Raw genomic sequence first — 17,781 nt, 5'->3', positions numbered from 1 at the left:
GTGCCTTTGGCTGCTTTGGCTGAGCCCTGGATCCTGGTCTTGGTTTTGGCCAGAGAGGTTTTCTTGGAGCTAAATTCTGTGGGGTTCAAGAGTTTGTCAGACTTCTCGGCAGGGGGTGTTACAAAAGAAGTGTGGGAGAAAAGAAAAGAAAATTAACTCAGCAACTGTAGGTGAAAAAGAATTTTCTGCCTTTTTTTTCTTGCTCATCATGTTCTGAGGTTTCAAGGCTCTTCAGCTGGGACATCTCATGTCACTTCTATAAAAGATGCAATTCCTCATCCATTTAATGGAAGATAACAAGCAGCACAGGGGTAGCTGGTAGCTGATGCCAGAAACAGTTGTGGGGAGTAACATCTGAGGATGGTGAGTGAGCAGATATAGCCTTTGTGCCAGCTGAGAAATGCAGTGGGGCAGAAGGACACCACTCGTGGCTTCCCTGAAAAAGAGGAATTGAGTTAGCAGCATGTCTGGCTTACTTTTTGTCACAAAGAACCTGGAGAAATTTTGAATAGCTGATTATGTTCATCAGGGAGCTCTTACAGGAAGAAGTTGTGTTATAATTTATATTCTTAATTTTATTACATGACAATCCAAAGGCCAGGGTTATTCAGTTTCAAGGTCTGTATTTTTCATATGCATGACATTAACTTTGCAGGGTGATATTTGTTCTTGAGTCTGCTTAAGAGTGCTAGGATTTTAAAATGAGTGATAGTAAAAGGGAAACATGAGCTGCTTAAAGAAGTGTGTAGCTTTTAGTTCCATCCTAAAAATTGATTTGAAGTTCCTTCTGTCTCAAGCTGGTTTGAGAGCAAAGTTTCTCTTAGTCTTGCACCATTGTTACAGGCAAGCCTGCATCCAAGAATGTTGATGCCAAGTAAGAAATTAATTTTTTGTTGGCTAAATGCTACCATGTTGTCATGGCTTACCTCTGGCACAAAGCCAGTGCTCTTGTGAGAATACTCTTTCTCTGGTGTCTGCTGTGAGATGTGACTAGGAATAAGCAAAGCAGGCTTAAGTAGTGACCACAGCATCCCAGAAATCCCATTTCCAGTCCAACCACCACACATGTGCAAAGATTATGTACTCAATAGAGAAAACTTTGGGTGTGGGGATATTTTATGTGGAAACCTGCATTTCCTAATCTAAATTGTGTGGTAATCTGTAGATTCTCAGTTGACCAAAATGATGGTTAACAGTGGGAAGCAGCAGGGAAGACTGGCAGTGTCCTGGATGTTTATTAGGACTCTGCAGTGTGTACCAAGGCTTTATGAGCACAGGGCTGAGCCATGCAGCTGAGGCACTCCATGGAGTTTTCAGCTGAAGAGGGCTCCATGGAAAGCTCAGTTCCGGCCTCCGTATTTCTCCACTGCAGACATCACAGTATCACAGTTATGATATATATTTTTTTCCCCTCCAGTTCTACTGATATATGAAAATGAGCATCTGGAGGCTATTGTTCAGGATAGAGGAGGTAGCATCAAGTGGCTTAGTCATATCCAGTAGCCTTTTTAAAGATGTGCAGGGAAATAATTTTGGTATATAGAGCCAGTTACTCCCTCTCTAGAACTGCACACACTTATTTTCAGGTCACTGTGTTCTTTGCTTGAATTGGAAGAAGCATTGCTTATTTAGAAAGAGAAAAATATATAATTTAAATTTTTTTCTTTTTTTATTTTTTTTTTTTTGGTCAATACTTACCGGAAAATATATTTAACCTCAAAGGCAGATAATTTTTTTAGAGATATTTGTTGAAAATGGTTATATTATTCTGGTAGCTGATTTACATTTTAATTGGCAAAAGTCTTCTCAAGATAAGGAAGGTGGTTTGTGTTTCATCATCAACATATTGTGATGCCCCAGTTCTGAGGCATCTCATCAGCACAGGCAACCTGAAATTTCACTTTCAGAAGTGTGTCCAGTACATGTTGGTGGTTTTTTTAGGAGTTTTATATACCATTGAAGATTCTGATCTTTAAATTTGATTCCTCTTTTTCACTTCAAAAGATAGGAGACTGACTCCTTTTTATGGAGACTCATGATTTGGTCTGTTTTCATTATAGTGTGCATGTATTTGTAACCTGTATAGGTGAATACTGAGGGCAAGAGTGCTCAAAGCTTAGTCTTACTATCTTTTTGGAAGGACATTTCTTGTTTGCTTCAATAAATGCAGCAATATGGATTCATAAGAGCTACTGTTACTGTATTTCTGGAACACTTTGATTTAGCTTGAGCTAATTTCTGAAGCAATTTTCTTGACACAAGTAACAAGGAGAGGCACATCTGTTGCACCTAATTAATTTTTGTGTGTGGACACTACATTAGTATAATTGAAGACATGAAAAGAATATGATACTATTATGTAGAGTCTTTTCATGTCCTCTCTGTTTCCTGAGTGTGGTTGTATCCAAGTCCTATGTCTACTTGTTCTCATAATGGCTATTTCAATTAGAGGCAGCTTTGGATCATTCAGCTTTACCTGCGTGTCTTCCTCTAGAAGACATCCTTACCCATTTTATTCTGCTGAAGGATGAATTTGAGAGTAGTATTTCTTTTGAGAATAGGTTAAATTTTTAGGTATTTCATTAAGAATCTATTTAGGTTCCAAAGTTTTTATCTATATTGATCCTTCTAAATCATAGAACTATGTATAAATTAAAGTAGAATTGTTTAGAAAAAATTATTTCTAGTCTGATTTTTCATAATTTTAATGTATGTAGTGCTCTAGGGTTCAGGTATCAAGGAACCCAAATTACCAGCAGTCCCTTCTGGAATAAGTGTTATGGCCATTCATGCATTTATAATTCTTATAGTGTGGGATGTTATCCTCTTTGTTTTCTTTCTTTTGTTATGATTTGAATACAAAAACACTACTTTAGAATGATTTTAGGAACTACAGGTTTTTGGAAAACCTTTAGGTCCCGGGGATTCTTCCTTTTGATTTGGGCTAGCATATGTTGGACTACAGATACAGAGGACTGTAGTTTTTCGGTCTTATTTCGGGGAGAAAAATTTGTTAAATTCTTAAATGCTTAAATTATTCTAACTTAAATACCTAGGATGCAGTAGGGGGTTGATTAATGTCTTGGTAGCCAGCTGAGAGCATTGAGATATTTTGATTTTGGCGTGGCAAAATTTAAAATGTGAGATGATAAACACCATAATGTCTGTACATGATTTAAAGAAAGGAATCAGAAGATTTACACTGTTGAATCCCACTTTGGCAATATGAATAGACATGTAATGTATAGACTCATAGAATGGCCTGGGTTAGAAAGGACCTTAAAGATCATCTGAGTCCTTCCAACACCACCGCCATGGGCAGGGACACGTTCCACTAGCCCAGGTTGCTCAAAGCCCCATCCACTGGCCTTGAACACTTCCAAGGATCCACAGCTTCCCTGGACAACCTGCTCCAGTGCCTCACCACCCTCACAGGAAAAAACATCTTCCTAATACCCAATCTAAACCTGCCCTCTGTTAGCTTAAACCCATTCTCCCTTGTCTCATTCCTGCAAGCCCTTGTAAAAAGTCCCTCTCAGCTCTCTTGTAGCCCCCTTCAGGTACCAGAAGGTGCTGTAAGGTCTCCTCAGGCCTTCTCTTCTCCAGGCTGAACACTCCCACTTCTCTCAGCCTGTTTACATTTTTGAGGTGCTCCAGCCCTCTGATCATGGCCTCCTTAGCCTTGCACCAGCACTTTCACATCCCCCTTTTGGAGACCCTCAGCTGGATGCAGCACTCCAGGTGAGGTCTCACCAAAGCAGAGTAGAGGAGGAGGATCACGCTGGTGCTGGTCACACTTCTTTTGATGCAGCCCAGGATATGGTTGGCTTTCTGGGCTGCCAGCACGTATTGCTTGGTCATTTACCTTCCATCTGTTGGTGTGTAAACATAAATAATTCACTTGATGGCTCTTTTCCTGCCAAGAGTCACAGAACCATACTGAAAAAGCAAAATGGCAAAAAACATTCCCCTCTCCTGCCGCGTTTTTGTGTTGACAGATTAAGCTGCAAGATATACCTAACTAACTGACAAAATGCTTTCACAAATATTTTTGGTCCCCCAAAAAACTCCAGGTTAAAGTGAGCTAAAAATTTTTAGGCTTCAGTTTGATATCTTAATTCCTTGCTGGAAAATTAATTCTTATAATGAGGATTATGGTGTTCTCTTGATGAATAGTCTCCAGTAGAATCAGACAATTGCAGCATAAATAAATGTATGTAGGCACTGGGTGGGATATTTTTAAAACAATAACAGTTTTTCCCAGTTACACCAGTTAGGTTCCATTCTGGCTGCTTGAGGAAAATGAGATCCCATAAGCAAAAGCAGCTGGAGTTGCAAAATATTTTGAGTAATATCTTTCCATGCTAATTCCATTTAGGAGTCATATTTAAAATAGGAGACAATTTTGTTCTCATATTTGGACACTAGATAGTAACTCTAACTTCCTTGTTCAAGCTGAATATAGAGCAAGTAATATTGGGGAAGTATATATTGCAGTTGTTAAGCAGGCTTTTGCAAAATCAGCTGTTGCTATTTGCCCAAAAAATTGAAGGAACTAATTTTCAGCATTTGACTTCTTAGATACCCTTTAGTATAGAGATTCTTGCTTATGTAGATTTTCAGGATCACACGTTCCTAAACAAATGAGAATCTTTGGAGGGAGAAGATGACATCTAAATTTTTTTTCTGGAATAGCTTCTGCATTTAAAGAAAATGAGTGCAGATTTCTTTCTCTATATAGATTTTTTCCCTGAAATATATAATGGGTAATGTTAAATTCTATACATTTTCTTTTCCAAACTGACCCTATATGGAATTCACAGTAGCTAAAATGTTGATAAAGCCTCCCCTATAATTAAGGATGAGCCTGATCTACTATTTGCTAATTCTGGTAGTAATAGAGTAGTAGTGACCTTCAGTGGGTCTAATTGGCAGATGTTATTTTCTGAAACACATTTCAGAGTGTGATAATAACAATAGAAAAATTAACATCAATATATGCTATCTGCTGAAAATGCTATTAATGCTCTTATTAGAATATATAAAAATATTACTGTTCTTACCTCCCTTTTTTAATCCACCTTAAAAAGAGCACAGGGTATGCTTTAATTAATGTGTCTTCTTGGTGCAGGGACAATTCTATTTAAAAGTCATTAAGATTTATTGTCCTTAGCTTGAATAATTGCTGTGCTGTCTGTATCTCCATATGTACTTTCATGTTTTAGGGGAAGAGAAACAATATTATTTTATATTCAGGAAAATGTTTAACTTGTTTTTCAGTTCAAAGAGATATTGTGCTTTTGATGAAAAGGGAGCTGTGGCTTTCAGAACATGTACTGACACTTAAGGAGAGACAGAAAAAAGTAAATGGAGGCTTTTGTGATTTCAAATTGGCAGAACTATTTATTCAAAGTAGGAGCTAGATCAAACCTTCATCCATTAAACTTAAAACTTTTATGCTGAAGTACATCAATATGTACTCCTCAAAGGCCATTCCTTCTCCTTTTCTGCCTTCACTTTGCTGTCTGGCAGGGGTGATGCAATCCAGGACTTCATTAGCTTCTGGTGTCTTCCCTGGGTCATCATTTGCTCTCAGGTGTGCTCTCAGGCTCTGCACTGTATGAAATGCCCTCAAGGAATTTAGATTTAAATAGGACAGAAGGCTGATAGTGTGCCCTGGGATCTAAAGCTGGGGTTGGAGGAATACCTGGGGGTCTTTTGGGAAGACCAGGGAAGAGGTAGGCTGTACCTTGTGCCTCACAGCCACAAGGGTGAGAATCATTAAATATGTGAGCTGGTGACCTGAGGTCAGATGCTCCAGTTTGCCTTTTGATTTCACTTTGCTCAATATTTCTTTTATTTTTTTTCTCTAAGTTGGTGTGATTGGTCTGAGACCATACTCCACACTGGTCTAGAGGAGGGTGAATGCATATCCCATAGTCCAAACAAGCCCCAGAGCTGTGCTTGTAGAGGCAGATGGCTCAGTCCACACTAGCTTAGCTATTTATATTCCACCTGAGGGCTTTGGAGAGTAGGAAAAGAAGTGGAATAGTGCTTGTAAAGTATCTTTACATGTAGGCAACTTTTATGTATTTTTGTTTTAGTGTTTCTTTCCCTCATAAACTGGAATACAAGATTTTATAAATATGAGATCTTTAGCTGAAAGCCTTCTTCTCTGTCTCATGAAGCATTCTATCCCCATTTGAACTACTTTCATATGTGCAGGTGAGGTGATTAGAGACTTCTAAAGATTCCACTTGCTTTGTAAAAGAAAAATCACAGCCTATATACTTTTTAAAAAGGTGTGAAGGTAATAATGGCTCACAATTTTGCTATGTGCTGAAATTCCTGTAAATTGTACAGGCTGTTTTCAAAAGCAAGCAGGGAATATAAACAAAATGCTTCAGTGTACCAAAAGCAAAAACATTTGGAATTTATTTTGCACTGCCTGACAATAATAATTTAAATGGCTTCACAACATGCACAGAGAAAATTTTACGTTCAATTGCTTCTCTGTTAGGAACTCCTGTTTGGAATCATAAACTTTTATAAGAAACTTCTTTTCTGTAGATCCCTATCTTTAGAGTGCTCTTTGCCAAAGAATCAGTGAGAATGTCTCGAGTGGCAGCTCACTAAGTGTCTGGATGGAGGCAAGGAAGAGGCATGGCAAGACCATTTCAGTGAAAAAGGCATTGCTGGGGTGCTGGTGAGGCACAGAGGGCTCATCCTCCTCTGCCAAGGAAAATCCCACACACCTGCATCGTTTAAAGTCGCTGAAAACTGAAAGCTCTGGAAGCAGAAATTAATTCTTGTTCCTGGGAATATTTCTGCAGTCTTGTAATTGCACTTTCTTGAATTGCTTGGATAATGACATTTTATCAAAAATCTTTTGTTACATGTTGTGGAATTCTGTGAAATTAAAGAGCTGGTGACAGTGTGATTTCTATCATGGCAATGTTGAAAAATCAGTTGAAAATTTGCGAAGAATTTCTTTTGATGTGCTTGTTCATTTTTGCAGATGTATATGCTAAAAGAATTAGTATGCTCATGCTCAGTTATTTAACCTCAATAGAGAAAAATTTAAACATTTTAAAAGTTAAACATGTTACTTGCTTTGCTGAATCAGGCATGTAACACATAATTAGTTGGAAGTCAAAGGGGAAATTCAGAGGAAGTTAGTTATGCATGGTGCTTCATTTTTTTCTGTTAGTAAGATTCTGTATTAGTCTTAATTTGAAAGATTATTGGAGGAGAAAAAAGAGAATAACAAGGAATAAGAGGCTACTTCACACCTTCATGCACCTGATGAACCTCACTGGCAAAATATTAATTTTCTTTTTAAAGAAAATAATAATATTAATAAAAATCTTCAGAGCCTTTTATTTTAGAAACTTGGTACTATTCCTTCTTTTTTAACCTTAACCTTTTTTTTGTTTTATAATATGCTGATAGAACTACATAGAGAAGCATTTTTACTAGTATTAATAAAATACTCAGCTATTTGACATTATACACAAAATAATGTGTGTATATATTTTCTCTTGAAGACATATTCTCTTTCTTATTATTCATCTTATAAATATTAAGCAGTATATTTGCACATATATTAAATATGTGCAAAAGAGGAATTTTTCTATCCTGATATAGATATCTCTGTAGGTATTTCTGTCACTGCTGCCCATCTCCCCTGGACTGCTACTTTTGTCAAGATTTTCCTGGATACATGGGCTGTGTATGTGCAGCTTATAAGGAAGGATAGATACAGCAAGAAAAAACTGATGAAGTAAAATAATGTCAGTTTTGAACACTGACTTGGGGAAAGGCCTCTTGAAGTGAAACAGGGTGTGTGAAAATTTTAAAAGCAGAAGGAGGATTGTAGTTTACCTTACAGGTCTATTACCTGCAGTCATTTTGACCACTTGTATCAGCTTGTCATGGTCTGATCCAAGGCTGCTGAGTGCAGGATTATGGGATTTGCAGTTCTTGTTTTAAATCTGTGACTTCACTGACCCCAAGGTGTGTTCAGAGTTTGTTGCCCTAAGTCTGGCATAACTTAATTTGTCAGTGCTTCTACCACATTTTATTTTTTGTAGGGAAGCTAGAAATGTGTACAGGCAGGGTGGTTTTCTGTTCTGCAGGAAAACATATGGATTGCCTTGTCCCTAGGATGGAGAGGCCAGCAAGAGCCTGTTTTACCCAGCACCCACTGAGAATTGATTTAGTTGTAAACAAATTGCAAACTTGTTTCTAGGAAACAAAGTGATTGTAAGAAAGCCATCAAACACTAGGAAAAAGTTATTTAGGATCTCCATTAAAGTTGTGGCATCAGGTTGTTTTTGTCACTCCATGTAAAATTCATCATATGTATTTTTTTGTGGAACACCTGGAACAATGTATTTTATCTACACCTCAGTATATTGCTAATGAAGTTTTTTTGCAGAATGAATGTTACTTTGTCATATTTGATATGTGTTTACACTTGATAAGCATATGTGGCTAGTAAAAGTTTCATGAAAGGGTGGAATATAAACTTTTCACTTTAAAGTGCATCATGTTTTTGCTAGCTGTGTTAGCCTGGCATCCTGCTCCCATGAAGCTATCTCACTCAGAGATAAGCAAGTGGGAATTCTGGTTTTTGGAGCTAATTCAATTTTGTTAGAATAAGAATTAGAGGTAAAAATTAATGCAAACAATAACAACAACAACAAAAAGGAAATAATTGAAAAAAGCACAGAAGTTCTACAACTGATGAGATGTAGATACTGTTTACTGGGCAAAGTGACAGCTGAATGAAATGCAGAATCTGTGCTGGGAGGCAGAGCCATCTGAGTTGATGTTTTAAGCTTCTAAGAATATTTTAATAATCATTACCCAGTTACTTTAGAAATTGCCTTAGCAACTCAGTGTAAGCTATTGAATACTGCCATATCCATACAGAGACCTTTCTTGGAATACTCCTTCACCTCTCCAGTACAGCACTTTGACTTGAAGGAAACTTACTTTCTATGAATATTTATAGCCTGTTCTTTTACAAGAAGTTTTATTGATTTGATTAGTGTTCCCACAGAACACAGATGAAAAGAAACCTCTGAAAAGAGATCAACTTCTGTCTTGTCAGTTCTTGAATATTGCACACTTTATTAATGTCAGTCTAGGCTTTCCTGTTATTATTCCTAGTTATAAGAGAAGTATTGGTAATGTCTTTTTTTTTCAGACAAATTAAAAATCAGTATTTTTAATGTATTTTATTTTTAGGACTGAACATCAACACCCTCTAAATAATCTATTTGCAGTTTTGTGACACAGAATTATGGGCTAGTGCTAAAAATCAGAATCTTGTAGTTTGGGATCCAGAGAATACCAAACACTCAATAAACAGCAGCAATTTGTGACAACATGGTTCCCAAATCCCTGACTAAAACTGTGAGAATTGGCTTCTAGAAGCTGGAGTGGGTGAGTGAAGTGGTTGAGTCACCAACCCTGGAGGCATATAAATGATGTGTAGAAGTGGCACCTAGGGACATGGTTTAAGGGTGGGCTTGGTGGTGTTAGCTTAATGGTTGGCCTCAATCTTTAAAGGTCTTTCCCATCCTAAACAATTCTATGAAGAAATTACACCAAACTTCTGTAAAGCAAAGATTTTTTGATTTCTTAGCAGACCATGGTCTGAAATAGAGAGAACTTCATCTCTATTCATTGCACAGGGCTCTTCCATCAGGAAGATTCATGCAGGAATTTCTTAAATTGAAAAGTTAAATTCTTTTCTGTACATGCAATTGATGAATTAACTTGGAAGAGCACTATCTGCATATTCATGATGGGATTCCACAGGCAGCAGCTTGTGAGCAAGGGCTGTAACACACAGTATGTTCATGAGTGAAAGAATTCATGTGTATATATAGCACAGAAGTGTACTTGCAAAGCAAAAGTATTTGTATTCAATTCATTTGGGGTTTAGATTTTAATCCTTGTTCTTGTTCAACCTTCATATTCTCTTACTCTATGTTCAGGAATGTGTGTGCATGCACATGTGTTGGCCCTGACAGGAGGGGAGCCCAGAGCTTTTAGCTATTGGCAGCACCTATCTCTGTGTATCTCTAGCTTGAGCAAGCCTGAGGGTCTTTGAGGGCTTCAGATGACAAACTTTCCCTAATTAATGATCAGTGTAATTCATAGTGCTCAGCTACTGATTTGGTATGAGTTATGGGCCTAATTGATATAGAGAATTTTGGACTTACCTCTCTTCTGTGCTTCAGTTACCTACCTGTAAAAAGGGGAATAGGAATTTTCTACCTACTTTGCAATGTTGGGAGGGAAGTCACACGGAGAACTGGAAAAGCCCTTATACTTGAACTATCCAAAGCCATAAAACCTCATGGAATGTGTGTTTGTAAATATGCAAATATATAGCACGGGCATGTCAGACTGGAAGTGTAGGAAAGAGTCAAGAGAAGGAAAGGAAAATGAATCAGTGTAAAAATGGAGATTGTTTTCCACACAATGAGCATAAACATGGAAGTTTTGCTGTTTCTGCAGTGTATGCAGGGATTTCCCCATAGTCAGTATGGGTACAAACATTGTCTTGTAGTTTAATGATTACGTCTAGACCATTTTTTATTCTAAAAGGAATATCTTATTCATCTGTGATTAAGTGCATATCTCTGCTTTGGTGCTGTTGGGCAGGGATGTATTTAATGCTAATCTCCTGAGCCCAAGCGCTGATCCAAAGGGAAAAAAGCATTTTATCTTCTAGAAATTCAATGAGGTACCTTTTGTAAAGATTTTACCAGATAGCTCCTCAGGGCCTGGAAAAAGCATCCTTTGATCTCTTAAAATCAATTTGACATTCAGTATCAAACCCCACATGTGCCCTTTGAGAAGGGCAGTCACTGTAATTGAGCGGGGTGGTCAGGCTGGATGTGAACCATGGAAACACCACTGACAGTGGCACACAGAGTTTGGTGGCTGAGGCCAAGGCCATGGCAGCTGCTTCCCCTGCTCCAGCCTCCTGGGAGTCAGCAGCCAACAGCTCTGCCTTTTCTCTGACTCTATGAAACCTCAGTACCAACTTTCTGTAATCCACTTTTGTGTAATTAAGCGTGTGCCTGTTCACCAAATCATTTATCCTCAGTATTGAGCTCTTCCATCAACGGACTGCATATCCAAACCTACTGCTGGGAGTAGTTGCTCATACCTTAAAATATACAGCATTAACTTGGGATAATTTAAACTTTATTTCTTTTTGATATCTCATGAATGATGTCTTGTTTAATCTGAGGTTTGTCATAAACACAGAGAAAACATTTGCTTGTACTTGAATTTGCATTTCCTTGTATAGAAAGAAAATGTTTCAGAACTTCCCCATAACTTTCAGTTCTACCTGAGGTACTTGAAATAAATGAATCATAGGTGGTAGCACTCTCTTCCAGTCAATTTAGCAAGTAAAATCTAGTCTTAGAATTCTCAAAAGCACCTATAATCTCTCACATGAGAAATTACTTAATAGCTAGATATTTTCAGTAGATGCCCTGCTTTGTATAGGAATTTTATGTAAAAATCATGCTCATTTTGGAGTCTCTATATTTCTAACTCCACTTTGAAAATGTGTATCCACAAGAGTTTTCTGAAGATATCGGTTAATTAGAAAGCAAAGGAATTGCTCTCTCTAGTTAAAACAGAAAAAAAAAAATTAGTTTTCAGTCTTCCTTTTTAAGAAGGTTTGAACACAAGGATGCTTGCCATCTGAACAAAAGTATAATGTCAGTTGTATGACAATTCATGGCATTTCAAGCTTTTTCATATTTGCAATATAATCTATTGTTTGTCATGGGGGAAGACTCAACCAAAATTGAAACTTCAAACATTGTTCTGTTCAAAAGCAGAAATATATAGTTATTAAAGTTACTTATATCTGCCTAACAGCGAATCTGCTTCTCGTGGAAAAGTTACAGATGCTTTCATTCTCCCAGAAATATGTCAAAAAGACTATATGAAAGTAAGGAATCCTAAAAAAAATTTCTTTCTTTGGATTTTTTTGTTTTTTGGTTTCTTAAAAATTCTTTTCATTTTTCATACCCCTGCTTCCACCTCTATAGCTGACCAAAGGGATACAGATTTCCTTTGAACCTGATTTGAATCTCAGGGATTCCTTGGAGTTTGGAGCTGAAACCCTGGAATATGTTACTTTTTTGAGTGGAGCAATTAGTTACAATCTACTTACAATGGGCTTTTATTCTTAATTCACACAGAATCAAAGAATCAGAATTGACTCAAGGGTTACTGGAAGCTCCTTGTAAAATGCACAGTTGCTTGTCAGAGACAAGTCCTTTGTTCATTAAAAGCATACTGAGAATTTAGCAGGACATGAAAGGGATTTGGTGAAATGAGGAGGCAAATCATCCTCCTGGTTATGAAAGTGAAGTGGGGAGGGTGCATTGGGGAAGGACAGTCTGAAAAGGATGCTGACAGTATTTTGGATGAAACAGATCCCATTTAGCAAGTTAAATTTTGTACTCTGTACTGCTCATGGCAGATAGCATTGATTAAAAGCTTTGAGAGAAGCTTTCCAATGAATTTAGAAGTTTAGATCCAGCAACTTGTTAATTTCCACAATCAAACCCAAGTATATTGGGTTGAGGTGGGGAATGGACCAGTTCTAGGAATTTCCCCCTCAGAAACAGGGGAAGGGATGAGCAGCACAGGACTGAGAATGTGAAGAATAAGCAGGGCACTGAGGCTGCCTGTGCAGTGGGCACGTCCTGTCCCATCCCATCCAAGCAAGGAGCTCTGGGGCAGGGAAGAGCCAGCAGACTGTGTTGTCATGTGGCTGATTCCCCAAGGTCTGCCTGTGAGCAAGGCAGACTTTATGCTGCCTCGTGAGTGGAAAGGGGAGCTCTGAAGTGAAATATGGCAGGGAGCTACTGCATTGCTACTGGGGTCAGACGTTCCTGCCCTCCCCATGCAGGAGCTCTGTGGTACTCAGGGACATGCAGCAGAATTCCTAGGACCACGTTCTCTTCTCCCAGCAAAAATTAAGGTTTCCTTGGTTTTTATCTAGCAACAGAATTCTTCTTTTTTTTTGTCTTTATTATAATTATTTAAAGAAAGAAATAATACTTTTCTTCTGACACAAACCCCTTGGGAATTACATCAGCCATATGAAATATAAATACATTTTCTCTCCTGTTGTATAAATAATGGATTAGGTTTTCACTGGAGAAGCTGAGAGTAGGATTTAAGGACAACTTGTGTAACTCTCAAAGTAGGCTGTGGTGTACAGCAGCAGACTGTTATAAAACACGACGCAGTAGGAAATGTGATTAATGTGTGATGGAAACCCCTTGGTAGATCAGGTCACTAAAGTATGTACCCTACCCATGGTTTGTGTAATGCTCAGGGAGCATCTGGGCAGAAATGAGCTGCTACCTGGTGGAGGGCTATTTTATCCAGTAATGTGTGATTGAATCATACAATTATCACACAATACCTTTTCTGTGTTTATGGAAGAAAAGCATTTGGCAGTTTTTAGGATAAAAAACATGAGTTTGAGCATAAAAGTGAACTAGGGTCCTTCCTTCAAGGAAGACATAAGTCTGGTTTAGGGAGAGCACCCAGAGCTGAATGTGAACTTGGTGTCCTCATACCAATTAGCAGCAGATGAGCAGTATGCTGCAGAGCAGCAGCCTCTGTGAGAGCTCTGGGATGCTCACAGAGTGCCTGCTTGTGTTATGGGGCCAGCCAAGCAAAACTGCCTGCTTGGCATGTGCTCCACTGGGCTGGTGTTTTGTCACCATTGCAAGACATTGCTTTTGTAGAGAAGTAAATAAAACGTGACTGCCAAATCCCCTAGCATGAGTTTTCTAAATCTGGTGCATCCAGACCCCTGATTCTGAATTGCATTAAGACCTCCCAGGAATTATAACCTGGAACAATTTGAGCTTCTGTTGATGCATAAACAGACATGTTTATGAAAACAGAGTAGCTTGGATCTGCTTGTCCCTTTTTGATTGGTGATGAGCTAATTTTATTTTAAAACTTTACTTCTTTGTGCACGAAGGGACAGAGTGAACTCAGTGGAGCTGAAATTTCCTGAATTATAATTTTAACCCTGACTCTGGTTTAAGGAAGCATATTGGGTTGGTCTAAGTTGCTGTGAATTTTTCCCAGTTTTCTGAGTCAGGCTTTCTCTCATATATTAGTGAGAGAACATTTACGAGATTGTAGGACTCTGCAACCTGTAATTGGTATTTCCTGTGATTTTGTTCCTTTTTTTTTTTTTTTCTTTTCTTTTTGAGCTTTATGAGCCAAGATTTAGGAAAAATTTAAATATCAACTTTCTTATCTCTGACTGAATTCTGTCAATATTGTATTTGTTGTTTACAGAAGTGCAGTCTGAAAGAGAATTATCTAGGAGTAAAATATATTCCCATTGTCATTTAATTTTATGGTAATGAATCATAAAATGGCCTGGGTTGGAAGGGATCTTAAAAGATCATCCAGTTCTTGCTTCCCTGCCATGGGCAGGGACACCTTACACTAAACCACATTGCTCAGAGCTCCATCCAACCTGGCCTTGAACACTTACAGGGATGGGGCACCCACAGCTTCTCTGGGCAACTCATTCCAAGTTAAGTGAGGGACATTTTGTCTTGCGTGTTCTGAAGGGAAAAAGTAGTTTTAGCAACAGAGCTTTGGTGTAGCTTACCTACATGAGAACAGAACCAGAAATTAAGATAATAAGTTTCATAAAGAAAATCTACCATCATGCTCAGAATCCTTAAATAAAAATACTATTTAAATACAATAGTAAGGCATTCATTAAATGCACTCTATATTGCAGGAATTTTGTCAGGTTGTGAAAAAAATGCTAAGCTACTTTAAAAATAAAATTGTTCAGATTGTTTCCAGAAAAATGGATTTTCTTTGGGGGATTTCTGTGCCTATGATGTTTTTCTTATGAAAAATTTAAGACACTAAGGCAAATTTCTCAACTACATGCCAAACCACTTTGCTTTTTATTTGCAAGTTATTTTTCTAACAAGAAGGTAATGTTAAAAGAAGCTTTTGTCTGATTTCTGAAGATAAGCCTTTTTATGTCAAGTTTTCCCTTTTACCTCCTTTGAAGGGCATGTTGTTCTGCTAAAAAGTGAAATAATGTCAGAAATTCTGGGGTGTTACTGCTACTGCTCCCTCAAAACATGACTGATCCTTTGGAGGAGAAAAACGTTTGAATTAAAACCCAGGACTTGAGCTCTTGAAACTTTATTGTAGGGTTCTGCCTGTGTGACCTTGTCCAAATCATTAAATACTGATCCTGGAAGATGTACTGAGGGCATTCCACAGGTGCTGCACCCTGTGCTCTTTGTATTTCACTTTCTCTGTTCTGAGTGGACCAGCAGCAATGGAGCCATCACAGGAATTTAGGCTGCTCTTTTACACAAGCCTCTGAAGACAAAATGATTTCCACTTTCAAATGGACAGAGCCATGAGCTGTATCTCTAAGCTTTGTTTGAAGGAACCAAGGCCTTTAATAATGAAGAATCTAGGCAGTCCCATTTATGGTAGAAATCCCTGTTTTGCTCATCCAAGTGGTTTGGGCTTTTTAAAAGCCGCTTCACTTTGAAGCTTGGCACATGTGAAGGAAAATTGTGTTGCTTACAGGTGCTGTGTTGTGCTTAAACCTGTGTAATTTACAGGTGCTTCAGCACACACTGTCAGTCTAAGGCATAGATCAATCAATTTCTATTAACTACGTGTAGTAGATGATAAGAGAGTAGCTCAGAGAGGATTGTACAACATACATTTTCATTTAATTTCTCTCAATGTTTGCTGTGTCATATGGTTAACCTGGTTAGCCTGTTTTTAACTGTTCTGTTCCCACAGTTCTTTTAAAACTTATAATGTATTATGTGTAACCTATTAAACATCTCAAGTTGTTTGCAATTTAGGCTTTGGAAACATCTCCCCACGCACACAAGGTGGAAAGATATTCTGTATCATCTATGCCTTATTGGGAATTCCTCTGTTTGGTTTTCTGTTGGCTGGTGTTGGAGATCAACTAGGGACAATCTTTGGAAAAGGAATTGCCAAAGTAGAAGATACCTTTGTTGTGAGTATGCTGACTGCCTCATTTTGCTCTTTTGCTGCTTGTTCTGAATCTCACAGGTGAAATGAAAAGTCTGAAAAAAACAGGTATAGCTCATTGTTGCAATCAGATGTGCAGGAAAAGGTAGGAAGGACTTGGCACAGTCTGAACTTGCTAATGAACACCTCTGAGAATTGATTGAAGACATATTCCCTACTATTGTTATGGCTGGGAAGTGGAACAATTCCCAAATAATTTTGGTTTTGCTCTTTCCTTGTTACTCATAAGCCTGCTGTGATGCTTACCCTTAAAGGTTTTTATCTAGATTGTGATAGGAAATGTATTCACTGAGATTTTTGAAGCAATGAATGCTTAGTAACCAAGTTTTTAGCTGTTTGCATCAGCACTGCAAGTGTTAGGACTGGTTTTCCACACCAAGCCCTACCTTTGCTTGCAGGACACCTTTTCTTTATGGAAAAGGTCTGACATGGCTTTGTTTTTGATACAGAGCAAACTGGGCCTGTGTTAAGAAGTCTTATGTAACAGGCAAACACAAGCTTGAAAGCTTTTTAAGAAAAGGCATTTTTGGCTTTGAAACCTCAGTTCGTGTCCAGACAAGGTACTGGTGGATAACATAGATTTCCATTGAGATTTGCCTGAAAAAGGCAGGAACATTCCATAGGAACATTTTATAATTTCTGGGTTTTCATAGCTGATTTTTTTTTTTCTTAAAGGTATAGAAGTTCTGAGATCAATTTGTGCCTCTCTTTTGCTTGTAGAGATAATGATTTTCCTTTTTTTAATTCTGGGTGTATCCCTACAAGAAGAATGGCCCAGGATAAAAAGCAGTATCATTCCCTCTTTTGGCAATATCTGAGTGAAAACACTGAGCTTGATGTTGCAGTCTGGAACACTCTCTAATTCTGTTTATTAGCTTGCCTAAAGAACTGGGAGATGCTGAGGGGTCAGAGCAGGTGTAACAGCTTGTGTTATTTTGCCATAACACAAGCTATTACTCTGTTTTGGGTTACAAAAGCTTGACCTTGGTCATGCTGACTGTAAACACAGTCCCCACTGAAACTTAAAAACAAGAAAACATCCATTGTGAACAACATGATTTCATTTTCAGTCGATTTCTGTGGAAGTTTCTTGTATAATCCTGTCTTTTAGGTTGAACTGATACGCATTGGATGGATGAAAAATGTCAAACTGGCTGGGCATGCAAAATGGAATTTTGCAGGGGTCTGTTCTAGCTGAAGTGCAGTTTAGAAAAATGTTAATAGCATACATCACAGCTAAATGATGTGGTTCATTAAATCTGCAGATGGTCTCAAGCTGGGGAGACAACTAAAACTTGGAGGATCAAAATTATCTTAAAATTTTTGAAAAGGAGTCTGACTAGATAGGATTAAATTTAAGCAGGACAAATTCAAAGTAATGCATGAAGGAATAATAAAATATGCAGCTGCATATCAGGAAACAGCTGTCTAGGTGCAATTTTATGGAAATGTTCTGTGGACTCTAGAAGTTAACATGCTAACATGGGTTAATGTTATACTGCCACGGAAAATAGGCAAAGCATAAGAAAGGCTCATTCCATTCCATTTTGTACTATTTTTTCATATCTACTTTTGAGTACAACACTTAATGAAACATGGGCTAGTTTGCTGGTGCCAAGGGATTGCAAGAAAATTAGG

General features: G+C 38.0%; 1 protein-coding gene across 1 annotated transcript in view; it reads left to right on the top strand.

The window, feature by feature from the left end:
• The window catches only part of KCNK2 (potassium two pore domain channel subfamily K member 2), a 108,283-nt gene that overhangs the window by 64,857 nt on the left and 25,645 nt on the right, over window positions 1-17,781 (top strand). Inside the window, exon 6 of the mRNA XM_058802032.1 lies at window positions 15,948-16,108. Within this exon, the coding sequence (XP_058658015.1) occupies window positions 15,948-16,108 (161 nt within the window). The remainder of the gene's footprint in view (window positions 1-15,947; window positions 16,109-17,781) is intronic.

This window comes from Ammospiza caudacuta, chromosome 3 (assembly GCF_027887145.1).
Source record: "Ammospiza caudacuta isolate bAmmCau1 chromosome 3, bAmmCau1.pri, whole genome shotgun sequence".
Classification (NCBI taxonomy): domain Eukaryota; kingdom Metazoa; phylum Chordata; class Aves; order Passeriformes; family Passerellidae; genus Ammospiza; species Ammospiza caudacuta.
The sequence above is the reverse complement of the archived record's forward strand: the minus strand, read 5'-3'. Positions and strand labels throughout refer to the sequence as shown.